Source organism: Dama dama, chromosome 23 (assembly GCF_033118175.1).
Source record: "Dama dama isolate Ldn47 chromosome 23, ASM3311817v1, whole genome shotgun sequence".
NCBI classification, from domain to species: Eukaryota; Metazoa; Chordata; class Mammalia; order Artiodactyla; family Cervidae; genus Dama; species Dama dama.
In genome coordinates this window covers 42,979,712-42,997,505 of record NC_083703.1, presented here as the reverse complement: position 1 = coordinate 42,997,505, position 17,794 = coordinate 42,979,712, and the positions used below count along the sequence as shown (strand labels likewise).

The 17,794-nt window shown below is 52.5% G+C and overlaps 1 protein-coding gene across 3 annotated transcripts in view; it reads left to right on the top strand.

The window, feature by feature from the left end:
• The first annotated feature begins 10,575 nt into the window (after nucleotides 1–10,575).
• The window catches only part of ACSS1 (acyl-CoA synthetase short chain family member 1), a 43,356-nt gene continuing 36,137 nt past the window's right edge, over nucleotides 10,576–17,794 (top strand). For all 3 annotated transcript variants that reach the window (XR_009690057.1, XM_061126502.1, XM_061126501.1), the window contains exon 1: nucleotides 10,576–10,893. Coding sequence is in view for 2 of the 3 variants with exons in the window: in XM_061126502.1 (XP_060982485.1) it covers nucleotides 10,602–10,893 (292 nt within the window). In the remaining variant the exon portion in view is untranslated. The remainder of the gene's footprint in view (nucleotides 10,894–17,794) is intronic.

Here is a 17,794-nt window from a genome sequence, read left to right as displayed (position 1 = left end):
TGATTCTTGCAAATGAAGTTGTAGTGAACATGAGAGGTGAGGATAACTTTTCCAGACAGTGAGTTTTATCTCCTTTGGATAAAATATCCAGAAGTGGAATTGCCTGATCGTATGGTAGTTCCATTTTTAATTTTTTGAAGACCTCCCATGCTGTTTTCCGTAGTGGCTGTTCAGTTCAGTTCAGTTCAGTCACTCAGTTGTGTCCTAATCTTTGCGACCGACCCCATGGACTGCAGCATGCCAGACTTCCCTGTCCATCACCAGCTCCCAGAGTTTACTCAAACTCATGTCCATGGAATCAGTGATGCCTTCCAACCATCTCATCCTGTCATCCCCTTCTCCCACCTTCAATCATTCCCAGCATCAGGGTCTACAAATGAGTCAGTTCTTTGCATCAGGTGGCCAAAGTATTGGAGTTTCAGCTTCAGCATCCGTCCTTCCAATAAATATTCAAGACTGATCTCCTTTAGGATGGACTGGTTGGATCTCCTTGCAGTCCAAGGGACTCTCAAGAGTCTTCTACACCACAGTTCAAAAGCATCAGTTCTTCGGCGCTCTGGTTTCTTTGTACCTACCCCTTTATCTCTTGATACTGTGTGTATTTTCTAAGAATAAGGACATTCTCTTACATAACCCGAGTAGTTATAAACTTCATAAAACTTGAGTACAGTACTTGAAATCTCAATACAAAATTCTAAACCTGAGTAGAATACAATACTCTGAATACAACACTTTTATCCAACACAAATACGGAGTTAATTAGATACAATATCAAATAGTGGATTAAATACAGTGCTCTCATTTGAATACAAAGCTATTATTTGGTGCTTCTATCTAGCATTGATTACAATATTCTAAATCTGAATACAAGACTTTTATCCACCTCTTTGCTCACATTCCAGTTCTGCCAACTGACAACAATGGCCTCCACAGAGCCTTTCTTTTCCACCCAGGATCCAGTCTAGAGTCTCATGTTGCATCTAACCATCATGTCCTTCATGACATGATGTCCTTCTGCAGCCTTTCTTTGTCTTTTGTGACATAGACATTTTTAAAAAGAAATTATTCATTTGACTGCACCGGGTCTTGGTTGTGGCATGTAAGATCTACTTCCCTAACCATGGATCAAACCCTGGCCCCCTGCCTTGGGTTTTTGGAGTCTTAGCTACTGGACTACCAGGGAAGTCCCAGTATTGATATTTTTGAAGAACACAGATCAATTATTTTGCAGGATATCCCCTCAATCTAGGTCTGCCTAATGTTCCTTCATGATGAGATTTCAGGTTATCCATTTTTGGTGGGAACAGCACTGAAGTGAGCAGCATCAAGGACTGAAAGGCTGACTCTGAGCAGAGAGTGAGAGACAGGAAGCCAGGGACTCCCAAGTTAACTTCTGGAGAGCTTCCTGTGTGATTGAATTTTTAACAGGGACATATCGAGCTTCCCTGCCAATGCAGGAGATGTAAGAGATGCAAGGTCAATCCCTGGATTGGGAAGATCCCCTAGAGGAGGGCATGGCATGCCACTTCAGTAGTCTTGCCTGGAGAATCCCATGGACAGAGGAGCCTCCCAGGCTACAGTCCATAGGATTGCAGAGTTGGACACGACTGAAGCAACTTAGCACACATCATCGATGCAGTTTTTTAGCATAAGAGAAAGGTACTACCGGAGGTCACCTAGTTTGGAGGTAAGCAGGCAGGCTAATCATCTTCTGAATCCTTTGAGTAGGCCAAAGAGGTGGACAAGACTCAGTATTTAGGAAAGCTTCCTTTCTGCTCAGTAGAGAAAGCCACTCTCCTCCCTCACCCCTGGTATTTACAGACTCTTGCAGCTGCTGTCCTGGGAGCCTGCTAAATGCTCAGAAGACCCCAGAAGGTCAAGAGTCCTGCCTTCTGTCTGCTCTGTTTTTCCATATTCCTGCTGGGCATGTAATGGCAGCCAGCAAACCCAGGGCTGTGGATCTGATCTTGCCTTGGGTATTCTTAGGGCCTCACTGTGGAAGCTAAGCAGGGGCTGCAAAGGTTTCAGAATCCTGGGCATGGGATCAAGGATTTTGTCCTGTGTACAACCCTAGTGTGACCTCTCTCAGAGAATTACTGGGAAACTTTTTGTTTTCCAATGTTAACTTCTGCTTACCCAGACCCTGTTCATGGGATTTTATCAGGGAGCCCACCTGGAGAAGGGCATGGCAACCCACTCCAGTATCCTTGCCTGGAGAACACCCATTGACAGAGCAGGATGGCTGGCTACAGTCCATGGAGTCGCAAAGAGTTGGACACGACTTAGGGACTAACACACACACACACACACACACACACACACACACACACACACACGCACCAGAGCGCCCACAGGGTATTCCAAACCCTGTTTGGGTGAAGACCACCTTCAGCCACACCCTCTAATGCCGCAGAAGTTTTCTCCTCTAGGGAGTTTCTCATGCAGCCATATTCAGCCCAAACAAGCATGCCATGTCCCTGTCATCACTGACAGTCCCTGTTAGTGGTCGCCCCATGCTCGTGTAGGGCTCCCCGATGATGCAAAGAGTGCAACAACTTCTGAAGAGAATGAACTGACGAGTGTGTTGTGCTCTTTCCCATACCCGTAACCCGGCTGGAGAGAGCAGAACTGTACCCATGACATCCAAGCTCAAGGCCCAGATGCAAGCGTTCTCTTCCAGGAGCATCTTACATTAAGGCTTCCTCTGGAGTGATCTGTCAACAGGGAACCGTAGGAACCCATGGCTTTGTTCTGACTTCTTTGAACCCTCTCCACTTAAAAATTCATCCAAGGGTGACTGCCTTCTTGCTCTTTCCATCAAAATAAATGGGTAAGGAAATCCTCACGGGAGCTTCCCTGGTGGTCCAGTAGCTAAGACTCCGCGCTTCCAATGCAGGAGGCCCAGGTTTGATCCCTACTCAGGGAGTTAGATCCCACATCACAAATAACACGCTGGCGCCCCCTGTTGGCAGGACTGTGGCTGTGCTTGGGCCTGAGTCAAGGGTCTGACTCTGTTTTGTCAGACAACCTGCCGCCCCCACCCTTACCCTTAGGCTGCACAGTGCAGAAAAGAAAATCCTAGTTCCCCCAACCTGGCATCCAAGCAGTGCCTCCTGCGTTGGGAACCCTGTGTTGGGACCACGGAGTCTTAACCCCTAGACCGCTAGGGAAGTCCCACAGGTCTGATCCATCTAAATGCACAGGTTGAACACATCTGTGTAGAGAAATTTCTGTTTTTCTATCGTCTTCCTTCCAACCCCCTACCGCTGTGGGTGTCTCCCTTTTGAAATATCTTCAGTCACATAATTGTCCTGTTAGCCACCCGTTGCTGTGGTTAAGTGCCCAATTTATGGTATTTTGTTATAGGACTCAGACATAAAAACCTCTTCTTTTCTCAATTTATGGTAATTTAAAATAAAGAACCCACGTGCCAATACAGGAGACATAAAAGACCCAGATTCGATCGCTGGATAGGGAAGATCCCCTGGAGGAGGGTTTAGCAACCCACTCCAGTATTCTTGCATGGAGAATCCCATGGAGAGAGGAACCTGGCAGGCTACAGTGCATAGGTTCGCAGAGTTGGACAGGACTGAAGTGACCTAACTGCAATTCCCATTATTCCCCCTGCCCAGTCCACCACCTTGATCTCTGATGGCTGTGTACAGTAGATCTCTTCCCTCCTTCCCCGTCCCCAAGTTCAAGGCTGCCCTGGGCACAGTCAACCTTTGCTGACCAGTTCCTAGAGAGATGAGGACTGTTTAGAAGGCCCTGTTGTTCAGGAGATGCTCCTGGACTTCCCTGATAGAGATGTGACTTCAAGACCCCTGCTCTGTTCTGCCTGGTCCTGAAGCAACTTAGTTAAAGGTAGAATCCATCACTTCCCTGGGCTTCCCTGGCAGCTCAGACAGTAAAGAATCTGCCTGCAATGCGAGCCACCTGGGTTCAATCCCTGGGTCCAGAAGATCCCATGGAGGAGGGCATGGTGACCCACTCCAGTATTCTTGCCTGGAGAATCCCCACAGACAGAGGAACCTGGTGGGCTGCAGTCCATGGGGTCGCAAAGAGTCGGACACGATTGAGTGACTAAGCACAGCACACAGAATCCATCACCAGGTGGCAGTGTTGGCCAGCTTTAAAATTTGTCAAAATCCACACGCCTAGAAATTTGAGTGCTGTTTTCTATCCCTCGCCTTTTCATTCAATCGGTCCTCAGTCTGTCAATCCAGATTCCTAAGGCCCCGACTCAGTCCACACATAACCTTCCTGGGTCCTCAGCTGGTGCCTGCAGGGTTGGGCTCTGTTTATTCTGGGGCCCCCCAGGGGCTGACCCCAGAGGAAGTGATGTTCACACCAGGAGGTCAGCACAGATTTGCTGCTGACCCTTCCCTGCTGTGGCCTTTGTCTCCAAGTCATGCTCCTATCGTAAACCTCCACATTTGAGGTGGTTGTGCTGAGAGGCGGGGGAGCCCCAGAGACTGGTGGTGAAGTAGTTTCAGCTACCTTTGCTGTCTTGGGCAGAAAAAGGAACTTTACTTCTCCGATCAGCCCAGAGGCTGCTCCCCAGTTTCACTCTGTCCCTCTCATCCCCCTATTATCCTGAGGAGCCCAGCATCCAGAGTGATCACTGCCAAACAAGCGTCTAAGTAAGGATATCCCCTGGCCTGAGACCTGGAGAGGGCAAGGCGGCCACTGCCATCCTGACCACCCCGTCCCCTTGCCCTTGGCAGTAGAACCATCCTCCCCCCACCCCACCTGCCTGTTGCTTATGGTTGGGTCTCAAAGGAAACCCTGAGATTCAGCAGAGGGCGTCCTGCCTAGCTGCCCAGCCCCTGAATGTTAATTTTAAGCATGTTAAAATACAAACCTTCCCAGCCCGAACTGCAAGCCGCCCTTCTCAGAAGCTACTGGACCAAAATCTGTCAGTTGGTCTACCCCTGAGTGTACTTGAGTCCAGTATGGAGTTGGTTCCAGGGGAACTGACTTCAACAGGAAACTGCAAGTGATGAGTTGGGAGGTGGAAGGGGGTGGTGATATGGCTACTGGAGTCCTGAAGTGGGAAGAGAAACAGTGGCTGCAGACTGGGGGTGGGACAGCACCCCTTGAGCTGGGATGATGACAGTCTGCTGAGTTGGGAGCCAAAGAAAGATAGGGAAGGGGTAGGGAGGGTGTAAGCTATGCAGAACTGAAGCCCCTCAGCCCTTAGATAAGTCTGTGTATCCCCCACACCTCAGAAGCTATGATTTTACATAAATCAAAAAAGGCAGCACATTCTTATTGCGATGAACTCACCACTAGACATCTGAGAGCTTAAGGGTTCAGGATCTCTCTCCCATTCATTCATTTTGCAAATGACAACACTGAGGTGCTTGCCTTACACATGGTGGACTGGGGGCAGTGCAAAGGCCTAGTGCAGGGCTTTTGGCTCCTCCACAATGCCCTCTGTCTACCTGGCTTCCTCAACGTGGGTGGAGGAAGAAGCCAGGGCTTGATCCATGGGTGACAGTGGTCATGGCTCACAGTTGTTAGAGCTTGGCCCTGAGAGGGACCTCCTGTGTCCTGTGGTTGCCCCTGGCTTGCTGTCAATGCAAGTGTCCACGCAGAGAGGCAGGAAGAGCCGCGGGTGTGAGGTCCCTGTGGACCTGGGCAGTGAGAGAACCGGTTCCTTCAGGTACCAGTGACACTTCACAGGCAAAGCCACTGTCTTCTCTGATGGCGCTCTTGACCACTGTGGGCTGTCAGGGGTGTCTCCTGGGGGCCACAGAGAACCCCAAGGCCAAAGTCCTTTCTGTGCTGTGTGGGTGGTTGACACCCCAGTCTTTCCTGCTCACAGGAGGCTGGAGAGAGTTAAGGGCTTCCAGAGTCTGGTGTTGTCGGCATTTAGGGAACTCACTGAGGGAGTTGCCTGAGAACAGACCTACCCGGAAGCCTGGTGGCTCCTCAGATGGGGGTCCTTGGCTCTGGGCGGGCACCACTGCCAGCCCTGAGCCACCTGGAATTCTCTTTGGTTTTCACCTGTGGTCTCTCCCACTCTTTGGTGGTGAACCCTCTCACCCTGGGGCCACTGTGTTCACCCTCCCTCCCGGGGATCCAGTGTGCACGTTATGGGGCACTGTGTGGGGGTCGTGGAGCCCACCACTGCTGAAGCCAGGGAGGCATGTCCCCACTCTCCATTGCTGCAACTGAGGTCATGGGGACATTGGGAAATGGGGACCGGAGGGCAGGAAGCCTGACAGCCTTGTGCGGCCAATCCCAGACCTCCAGCAGCTGCGTGCTCTCCTTCCTCCAACCCACTTCAAGGCTCGTAGTGTGGATTCTCCTTTTCGGTTTTGCTTTGCATTTCAGTCATTTGAGCTGGTGCCTGTTTCCCTGCCCCTCCCTCTCCTTGGGCCCAAGGGGCGTGTCCGGTTCATCCTTATCCAGCTGACAGCCTCCACACTGGCCCATGCACACAGCAGGGAGGGACTCCCCAAATCCTGTCATTGAAGGGAGTTGGGGGAGTGATAACAAGGGCCAAGGAGCAAGGGGGTCCAGTGACTCAGTGCTGAGGGTCTCCTGGACCCTTATCTACAAAGCTGCTCCTCAGGAGGGTCCAGTGGCGCAGCTCTGAGCAATGTGGGAGGTGGGGCTTAAGAAGGCAAACACCTTACAGCTGCTCAAGTTGTGAGCGCTGAGGCTCCCCACTTGCCATCCATGAGATCTTGGGTGGGCATCTCCCCTCTCTGCGTTTGCTAAGTGAGGATCGGAGCATCCTTCTCTTTGGATTGTGAGGGTTGCTGTCTCCGACTTGAACATCGGGCCTGAGATGTAAAGTGAGCCCAGTTTCCTTGAAAACCCTCTCAGGTCTCTCATGGCTGCACCTGCCAATGCGTGGCTTTCTGCAGCGGAGGGCACTGTTTGTGTTTTAAGGGCCGGGGCTTCGGTGATGCGGGCTGCCTGGAGGGCTGGCTGTTCTCAGGACTGTCCAGGCCCCATGGGAAGCTGTTCTGTGGACGTGGCCGGGTGTGGCTCCACCTGCTGTAGTTCCCGGAGGAGAGTCGCTTCCAGCAGGTAGTCTTGGCCTTGGCCTCTGTGACCTCACCTCAAATAACCTGGGCTGCAGGACATGCAGTTCCGTACCACCTGGCTGGTTCTGCAATGTTTTCTGTACACACAATCACTTCTATTTATCCAGCCTGAAGGAAAGCCAGCTTCATACTTCTTTCTTGAGAGTCAATTCCGTGTACTTTCCCTATTGTTCTTGCAGTAGGGGCAGGCAGGGGGCGGGGCAGGGCTGGCCAGCAGTGCTTATCGCTCCGCAGCGGCGGTTAGAGGCCCTGCTCCACCAACAGTCAGCTTGCAGTTGTCCTGGGCGGCACAGAGCGTGGTGAAAGGTGGATCGTGGCCTTCTTCCTCGGGCCCTCCCGGCCTTCCAGCCTCGGGGTGGTGGGTAAGCCCGGGGCCATAGGGACGGGCTGAGGACTGTGTCTGGCAGAGTCCTCACTAGTGCTGCCCACCACCGAGGCCAGACTCTAAGCGGCAGCAAACCTCTTCCCCATCCCACCTCCAAGACCTGATGGCAGCAGCCGTCTCCATGGATCGCCGTTTGTGGAACTCCACCCCACTTTGGGTGGCCTGAGGAGCCTGAGTGCCATCTGGGGCTGGGTGGGATCTAGGGACTGGGCTGGAGGGGCTGCCTGCTGAGCTTTGCCTCTTCAGCACACCGTGTGCTGGTGGGAGGACCCAAATTGGATGCTGGATGACTGCTCCTAGGCAGGGTAACTGGCCTGCACAGCGACCCCTCCTCTTACCAAGGACCTGGGCCTCGCAGGGCAAAAGCTGAGCCTTGGGACCTTGAACCCGTAAAATGAGGGGTAATCATGTTGTTTTGCTTACCAGGTTTGTTATGTGTTAACAGCTGCAAGGAGGCTCGGAGACAGAATTATATGACTCCCCTTCCTTTTCTGGTCAGAACAGATACTAATGTTTGTTTTGGTGGAGGTTTATAGGAACATCCTGACTTGACCATGGGCTGACCTCAAGAACAAAGGCTCAGACACCATGAAGTCTGCAACAGCTACCCACCCCCCATTCCTAGAAAAGGGCTTTGCTGAAAAGTTTTGGGGAGTTCAGGGTTTTTAAGGCATGAGCCTCCTCCCTCCTTGCAGGGCCCTGCAATAAACCTTTCTCTGCTCCAGACTTGGGTGTTTTGGTGTTGGTTGGCCTTATGTGGACTTGCATTTGGTAACATTCTCTGCAGGGGTCTCTAGTCCAGAAGGCTGGAGCTTATGGCACGGCAACCCGCCTCCAGGAGAGCAGGGCCTGCCTCTGTGGCCTCTCAGGGCCTGGGCTGGGACAGTTAGAGCAGCATTGCTCATCTACTTGTGGGGAACAGATCCTTCCTCTTGAGGGGGAGCCTCTATCCTACAGAGCAAATGCCTGGGGGTTTTCAGCCACTGCTCTAGCATCTGTAGTCATCTTTGGGACCCCTGGCCACACTTACGGTCTTTCTCTATTTCAGTTTTATTATTTATTCTATTAAAAATGGTGATTCAGGGAATTTCCTGGCAGTCAAGTGGTTAGGAATTTGTGCTCTCACTGCATAGGGCCCAGGTTCAATCCCTGATTGAGAAACTAAAATCCTGCAGACTGTGTGGCGAGGCTAAAAAAAAAAGAAAAAAGAGGTGATTCCGGCCAAGTGCTGCTGCTGCTGCCAAGTCACTTCAGTTGTGTCCGACTCTGTGCAACCCCATAGAAAGCCCACCAGGCTTTCCCGTCCCTGGGATTCTCCAGGCAGGAACACTGGAGTGGGTTGCCATTTCCTTCTCCAATGCATGAAAGTGGAAAGTGAAAGTGAAGTTGCTCAGTCAGGTCCGACTCTTAGCGACCCCATGGACTGCAGCCTACCAGGCTCCTGCATCCATGGGATTTTCCAGGCAAGAGTACTGGAGTGGGTTGCCATTGCCTTCTTCTCAGGCCAAGCAGTGAAGCAGAAATTGAGGTGGGAGTGGGGTTGCTGCCCAGCACGTGTTTATTTCTTAGGGCTCAGCGTCCTCATATGTTCCACTTGGGAGCTGAGAGTGGGCAGGACTTGATAGCACCAGATAATTTTTAAATTAAGTAGAAAAATGCAGGTCAAGCATTTGGCACAGAGCAGTGCCCATGTCTAAGTGCTAACTGTTCTCACTGGGCCCCAGCCCCCCAGCCTTAAAAAGCAGGCACCATGTGCAAGCAGGCAAGTGCACGCAGGCGCACACGAGAGGGGACACACACATACACACACACACACACACACTCTGGGGCTGACAGCAGAAATTCCTCTTACAGCTAATAGGATGGAACTCAACCAACCAACTTTCAAAATTCCCTTTTCCCTTCTGTTTATCTTATTTAGTTTGTGGGTGTTGTGATATTCGAGTCTGGCTGAGGTAAGTTTCTGTGGCTTCCCTTCTATCTTTCCTGGCTTGATAACTGGGACACAGCCTCCATTCCCGGGCTCCCTGGGTACAGCCGGGGGAGAAAGATATCATGTGTTTCCCCCTCCCCAGGGCTGCATAAGAATAAATGAGTTGGTGTCTGAAACTTGCAGCCTGCAAGGGGCACACAGGGAGCTCTGTAGCGGGGGTGGTGCAGGCACAGAGACGTTAAGGAACTCACCGGATGTCAGAGAGCTAGAAACGTCAGGTTTTGAACCCAGGACACAGAAGCTGGAGCAGCGGGCCAAAACCCCCAGGGGTCTCCTTCGCTGCCACAGGAGTGCGGCGGACCCTAGACCACCACCCTGGATACCCCCACAGCCTCTTGGGCAGAGGACCCCACTTAGTCCACGGGGCGGGGGTGCTGCTTGTGTGTATATTTTGGCGGGGGTCCTCATATGTTCCACTTGGGAGCTGAGAGTGGGCAGGACTTGATAGCACCAGATAATTTTTAAATTAAGTAGAAAAATGCAGGTCAAGCATTTGGCACAGAGCAGTGCCCATGTCTAAGTGCTAACTGTTCTCACTGGGCCCCAGCCCCCCAGCCTTAAAAAGCCGGCACCATGTGCAAGCAGGCAAGTGCACGGCTGCGCGACGCGGGGAACCGCAGAGACTGGGAACCCGGGGCGCATGAAGAGACGAATGCCTTCGGCCTCTGAGATGCTGAATGGACCTAACTGGTGGTTCCCCGGCTCCGCGGTCGCCCCCGGGGCCCGGGAGAGCCTGCGTCCCCGGGTTCCCAGTCTCTGCGGTTCCCCGCGTCGCGCAGCCGTCGGAGCTGGAGGACGCACCAGTTGAAACGCCGGCAGCCCGTCCCAGGACCCCGTACCCCGCGCTCCGGTGGGCCCCCCTTCTCCAGTTCCTCCCCCTCCCTTGGCGCCCGGCTCCGAAGAGCAAGCGGAGGGATGCGGGGGGCGGGGCGGGGGCGGGACCGGGGCGTTGGCCGGAGGGGCGGGGAGGGGCGGGGCCAGAGAGGGGAGCGGGCGTGCGAGGGCCGGGAGCGGGGGCGGGATTGGGCGAGGGCCGGGGCGTCGGCCTTGGGGGCGGGGCCTGGGGCGGGGCCTGGGCGCGCGGCGGGGCCGGGGCGGGGCGCGGGCACGCGGGCGCCCGGTTGCCACAGGGCTCTGAGGCGCGGGACTCTGAGGCGCGATGGCGGCGCGCTGCTTGGGCCGCGGCGTCGGGCGGCTACTAGGCGGCCTCCGCGGAGTGGGGGTGCGGGCGCTGGCGGCCCCCCGGCTCTGGAGCAGCGCCTCCGCCCCTGCAGCGCCGCCCGGCTCCTACCAAGAGCGAATTGCACTGGCAGCTCGCGAGCCCGCCGCCTTCTGGGGGCCACTGGCGCGGGACGCTCTCGTGTGGGACACCCCCTACCACACGGTGAGCGACTGTGACTTCCGCAGCGGCAGGATCAGCTGGTTCCTGGGAGGCCAGTTAAACGTGTCCGGTGAGTGAGCCTGGGGACAGGGGCGCCCCAGCTCGCACGGCCGGGGGACCCCAAGCCTGGCAGCTCCACACGCCCCCTCCTCGGAGCTCGGGCTTCGCTCCCCGGCAAGCGACGCGGCCACCCCGCCCCCACCCCTCCGGCCCGTCCCCGACTCCCCGGTCGTGGCTCGGGTCCCCCGGTGTCCCCTAAGTCTAACGGTGGCTCTCACTGGCCCTCACACCGAGCGTGCCGCGCGGGGGGTGGAAGGCAAGGGGTGCGCCAGGAGCAGGACTTCTCGCCCCCGGGGCCGGCCGGCGACAGAACCGAAAATCTTCTGACCGTTGTCGCCGCCAGGTGCCGGCCGGCGACCCGCCTGGGGAGCAGCTCTGCCCGTGTAAACAAACGGAGCCTCGCCGGGTGGTGGGGAGGAGGAAGCCGCGCCGGCAGCCGGAGTCAGCCGGCGGGCGGGCGGGCGGGAAGGAAGCAGTGGTGGGGCCTCCCTGCTCTCAGTTTCACCCTCACCCCGAAGACCCAGGGGGCCGGTCTTCCGAGATCTCAGAAGCCAGTTCCATCGCCAGTTTGTCCTCTCTGGCCCCTACTGGAGATTGAATCCCCTACGCTTCTGTCCAGACTTGGGACTGGGGTTCACACTGCCACCCACGCCCCGGGCCAGCCAGGGGCAAAAGGCCCAGCAACTGAGGGAAGGAGGAGGCCGGCTAGGCCTGGGGTGTGGGCAGCCAGATTGAGGGGGGGGGGGGGCGGTCAGAGGGGGCTGCCTGTCAAGGAGGAAGGGGATAATGGGATAGATGGGAGTCTAGGGGCTGTTTAAGGAAAGGTCTTCCTGACCAAGGCCTGAACTGGGCAGTGGGGTCTAAGTCTCCAGGTTCCACTTCTTTACTGGTCCAGTTTTTCTGTTCCTCTGCGTTTCAGCATCCTCCTGGGTAGACTAGAGGTCACAGTGCCCACCCGAGGGGCTGATTGTGATGACCAGGCACACAATCAGGGGTGTGGAAAAGGCCCAGCACTTACTAGTGACCAGTAAGTGGTAGTGATTTCGACTTGTGAAATTTAGAATTAGCCAGAATTACAGGTAGTATCTTGCAGTTATTTTTCAAGCAAAGAAATTTAAGGGAACTTTGGACCAGACTTTTTTTTTAATATTGTATATTGCTTTGCTGGTTTAATAAAAATGACTCAGTAGATAAGTGTCTTCTCTAAAATTGAGTCAGCAGAAAGTGTCCTTGGACCAGTGGGAGAAAAACTAAACCCTTAGGTTTGCAGGGTTGGTGGAGTGAACCCTGGATTGAGAGAGCCGCGTGCAGAGAGAAGGGGTGGAAGGTTGCAGTTCCTTTAGAAGCTGCTTTGGACTTGGGAGACCTGAGGCTGCCAGGGACATTCAAGGTGAACACGTGCCACCTTTCACTCTCAGATAAGAAGGGGGGAGTGGTGGTGGTGGTGGTGGTGGTGTAATGACAGATCCAATGCTACGGGCAGCCAGGGCCTCGTGAGCCCCACTCGGTCAGGTTCAAGGTCAGGGTTAGGGTGTGCAGCAAGACACTCTTCTGCCTCTTTTTCTTCATTTATTTCTCCTTTATGGTTACCTTAGCCAGAAACTGAACTTCAGAAAGCTACCTTGTTGTAAAACAGCATTTCAGCCACATTCTCTCATCAAATGTGTATGTGACCCACTCATCTGTCAGGAATATCTCTGATGGTCGCCAGTGTCTGCAAATCACAGAGGTGATCATATGAAAAAGGACCAGACCAAGTCATGGCTATCCTGGAAGCCACTAAAAAGTTGTGGACTGGAGTGGGAGGGGGTGTGTTTTGGCATGCTCTGTCTGTCTGTGTGATGGTCTTGTGATGATGGCTTATTTCAAAGGAGCATCACTTAAAACTCCGTTTGCCCCTTTAGGAAGGTCTGTACATACAGTTCTCAAAGTGTTGTCCCTGGACCAGCAGCATCAGCAAGACCTGTGAACTTTGTAGAAACATCCTAGATGGCCAGAGCCAGGAACCTGGGGGTGGATCCTCCAGGTGATCCTGATACTTAAGGTTGAGAACCACTGACCTGTGTCCAACCAGGGCAGGTGGGGCACCACTAAATGGGCAGATTGGGATGAATGCCAATTTGTCTCTCTCAAACAAACAGAAAGAGTCTGTGGGTGGTACCGTACATTTCAGTGGTGCTGGGTGTGTCTTTGGAACCATACCTGGATTTGAATCCTTGTTTTCCCTTGACCATTTTTTTTCTTTCTATCTAAAATCTTGCCAAGTGCTTAATTTTAATTCATTTTTTTAATTGGAGTATAGTTTATTTACAATTGTGTTAACCACACAGCAAAGTGAGTCAAGTATATATATACATATATATCTCCACTCTTTCAGATTCTATTCCCATATAGGTCATTACAGAGTACTGAATAAAGTTCCCTAAGCTCTACAGTAGGTTCTTATTAGTTTACACTATTTTATGTATAATAATGTGTCTGTGTCAATCCCACTCTCCCAACTTACTTACTCCTCCTGCCCTCCCCTGACTGTTCTTTGGTGCGTCTCCTCATTTGTAATGTGAGAACAGTGCGTAACTGAAATTCTTTTCCAGTTCCTATCCGTGCCATTTTCTTAGTCTCTCGGATTCCGTGGGTCAGGACTTTGGACAGGGCCTGACGGGAGTGGCTTGCCTCTGCTCCCCGCCTGTGGGACTCTAGTCATCTACCTTGTTCACTCCCAAGTCTGTGGCCTGGCCTGCAGGCTGGGCTTAGCTGGAACTGTGGCCTGGAGCACCCACAAGAGGCTTCTCACAGGGTGGTGACTAGACCCAGGGCTCTTGGCTACTGGAGGTCCCAGAGACCAAGGCAGAAGCTGTTAGGCTTCTGACCAGCAGCAGGTGACCTGGGACTGCTGTTAGCATTGAATGTGAAAACGCTTGTGAAGCACTCTGCACTGTCTTCAGAACATTCCTTGCACCCAATCACTGGCCTTTGTTATTTATTAATGAATCCTGGGAGGAGGCTGTGACCTTGAACCTGCTCTTCTGCCATGCTGCTTCGCCTCTGAATGGGACCACACAGGTTTTCCATCTGACCAGCCTATTCTGGGAAGCAGGCTGGGGAGGGCACGCAGGTGGCTGACGTGGCTCTGAAAGCCCTCCTGGACCCTAAGAGAGCCAGGCCATGGTTGGGGGAGGGGCGGGTTGTGGTGTCAGAGGGCCCTAGGTGGAGTGGGGTGGAGGTGGGGAGGTAGAGCCGACACCCCCTGCAGTGAACTGGTTTGCACGGAAATTCGAAACTCTTCAGAAAGCCACGTTCTGATAAGGACTCTTTCCAGCTTTTGAAGTTTGGCTCTTTCCCTCGCAGGGCTCAACAGATGTCTTTGCTCCGTGGGTTTAAACTTGAGATGTCAGGAAGCTGCAGATGCAGAACTGGAGGGTAGTGATGTGTTGCTTTCAGAATACAAAACGAAACTATTATGAGTCTGAATTTGAAACACAAGTGTGTGTATTCTTACTTTCAAGCTCGGGGATAGGGACACTGTTTATAACTAGCATTGAACACAGAAATTCCTTGGACGCTTTTTGGAACATTCCTTGCAGCAGTGGAAACCATTTCGCTGTAGCTCTCTCCTCTTCATGACGTGCCTCGAATAATCCAGATGGCAGAAACGTTGAGATGGCAAAAGCCTGCCTCCTAGGCTGCATTTCCTCTCAGTGGCTGAAGTAGCTCACTCAGGTCCTTCAAGGAACTCTCAGTGGACACACGACCTCAGGTCTCAGGAGGAGGGAACCTCGGAAAGCTCTGAATCCTCCCCAGTTGTCAGAGACACAACTTACTTTAAATAGCAGATGTTTCTGGAAAGTTGGCAAATACAGTTTTTGTGATTGACGTAATACCTCAAATTGTGCCAGGGAGGTTTTCTATTTAAAGAAAACCTATTGTGACTCCTCTTGTGAATATTAACTCCCTCATCTCTTTGGATTGAAATTAAATTTTTGTAAAGGGAGGAGGGGCAGGGATGCATTTAAACAACCAACAAGTTTGTTGGATTGGAAATGCCTGCATTTGTGTGTACATGTTTATGATGAAACTGACGACCCTCTGGTTACCTTTTCTTTTTTTAATAATATCTTAATTTTTTAATGTGGGCCATCTTTTAAAAGTTTTTATTGAATTTATTACAACATTGCTTCTGTTTTATGTTTTGGTTCTTTTGGCCTCAAGGTTTGTGGGATCTTAGCCTCCTGACCAGGGGTCAAACCCACAACCCTGCATTGTAAGGCGAAGTCTTAACCACTGGATTGGCAGGGAAGTCCCTCATCACCTCTTCTTAAAAACAAACCCAAACTCACTACACACACCCGCTTACCTGCTTGCAGAGCCACATCAGGCCCGGGTGCAGACTTGCCCTTAGGTGAACTTTGTGATGCCTCATCTCACGACATCCTTGTGAAGTGTCTGGTGGCCCCATTGTACAGATGTGGATGTAAGGACTCTAGCTTGTGTTTGGTGGGGATCATGCATAAAATGCCCCAGTGCCTTGGAGCCTGTGTTCTAATGAGGAGAAGGCCCACAGATCAGTAAAGGAGCAGATCCACATTGGGGACAGTGTTCAAGGTTTTACAGCTGTTAAGGGGAGAATTAGGAAGTTTGTCCCATTGTCCCCTGCCCCCCTTCCAAGGTGAAGGAATCTTAGGGACGTGGTCCCTGCCCATGGGGACCTTGTGACCCAGATGGGGGCGGATTTAGCAGACCTGGTGTTGTGTCAGAATGGGGGCTGCTGGGAAGATGAGTCAGTGCTGAATGGGGTTGTGGGAGGAGAGATTGCTGTGTGCTGGGAAATTTAGAAAAGGATCAAAATAAGAGGTCGGGTTTGAGCCAAGCCTTAAGTTGCTCTATCTCCTTGCCCAACTTTTCTTGGAAATACTTGGAAATGAAATTCTGTTGTCTTGCTGCCCAGTTCGTTGGTGGAGACTTTTTTTTTTTTTTAAATGAGAGATGTAAGGGTTTCCTTCCCTTCTTCCTTTTTTTTTCCCTCCCCTCTGCACTTGAGGCAATAGCCGGAGCCATGCAGATGTGTTAAAAGTCAACATACACATGGCATCATAGAGCCACGTTGCCTCAGACCCGGCCCTGTGCTTTCTCTGGACACTGTCATCTGAGGGTTGTCCATGGCAGCTGTGAACTCAGTTTCCCTTGGGGACACAGTCACACCGTCTGACCCCATGGCAGGAAAAGTCCAGTAGCATCTAATTACTACCATGCCTCCTAGAGTCCGGAACCGTTACCACCACCAATTAGGAGAGTAAGATTTAGAGGTGGTGTTTAGAGATAAATAGGCGAGTCTATGGTTAGTGAGTGGTCGGACAGTGGCCTGACTCTAGAGTGTGGTTTTACCCATGACCCTAGGCTGCCATCCAGTGAGGGTATGGCCGGATGTCTTGCAGAGATGGCAAGGGTCTTTAATTACTCATATCCAGGAGTCGGACACGACTTAGCGACTAAACCACCACCACCATTGGAAAAAGAAAGCTCCCCTGGACTCTGGACTGTACATACCAGGAGACATATGTGCATGTGTGTATGCACCCGCCTGTGTGAAAGAGGTCCTGGACCTGCAGTCACAGCATCAAGTTGAATCTTGGTAGAAGTGAAATCCTCAAGCCCACCCAGACTTGTTCAGTCAGAGACTAAGGGTGGGGCCTCGAAAGTTACATGCTCACAAGTCATCTGGGATCCTCGGGAAGTCAGAAGCCTTGATGTAGTCCCCAAAAGGAACTTCTTGAGGGACAAAGCCGGGAAGATGAGAAGAGGTCTGTTCCTTCTCCCAGGCACCTCTCAGCCTGGTGTCACCTGGACCCCACGTCATCCTCCAGCTTGAGGACTCGGCAGGTCCATCCATCATCCAGAATTTGGGGCTTCCTGTGCTCGGAGCCCTGGGTCAGGCTGCAGGTGTCCGAATAGGAACCGGGCATGTGACCCCTGCCCACAAAGGGGCAGCAGACTGGAAACACCACAGGGGAGTTAGAGTCTGGGAACCATAAGGTCCCAGGGAGGAGTAGTGCTCCATAGTGGAGTGAGGACATAATGGCTGAGACCTGGGGGCTGAGTACCAGATGATGTGCAGCAGTGGGGAGGGTGGGACGATATCCCCCAGGCAGGGAGAAAATGTGCAAAGGCTCCGAGACAGGACCCTGAGCTGACTTGGCATGGCCAGCAAGGGGAGGTGACAGGACCCACCCCTGCTGAGAGTGGTCACCACCTCAGCTGACAGGTGTGGGTATGGCCTCATCAGCAGATTGTTCAAGAGAAGCCAGAAATCTGTGGTCTTAGTGTGAAAACTCTTCTAAAGTTTGGACCAGGGACTTCCCTGGTGGTCCAGTGGTTGGGAGTCTGCCTGCCAATGCAGGGGACTCAGATTCGATCCCTGGTCCAGGAACTAGGATCCCACATGCCGTGGGACAACTGGGCCTGTGTGTCACAATTACTGAGCCCACGAGCCACAACCACTGAAGCCCATGCCCCTAGAGCCTGTGCTCCACAACAAGAGAATCCAGCATGATGGAAGGCCTGCACACCACAACTAGAGAGTAGCCCCTGGCTTTCTGCAGCTAGAGAAAGCCTGTGTATGAGAGTGAAGACCCAGCACAGCCAAAAATAAATAAATATTTAAAAAAATGAACTTTGGACCAGACCGACACACCCACAACTGATGTCAGGTTTATTGTGTAAATCCAAGTTTTGCCACCAAGCCCCTTCTTCTCAGTTTGTCTTTCTGCTTTTTTTTTGCTGCGGGGCGGGGGCGGGCGGCATTTGTTCTCTTCTGTTTTTCTAGTAATTCAAAGAACTTTCCTGTGGCAGTACGTAGGAATTTTTCCCATGACATCCACCTTTCATTTATCAAGTTTGTGAGGTGTAGCTTATAT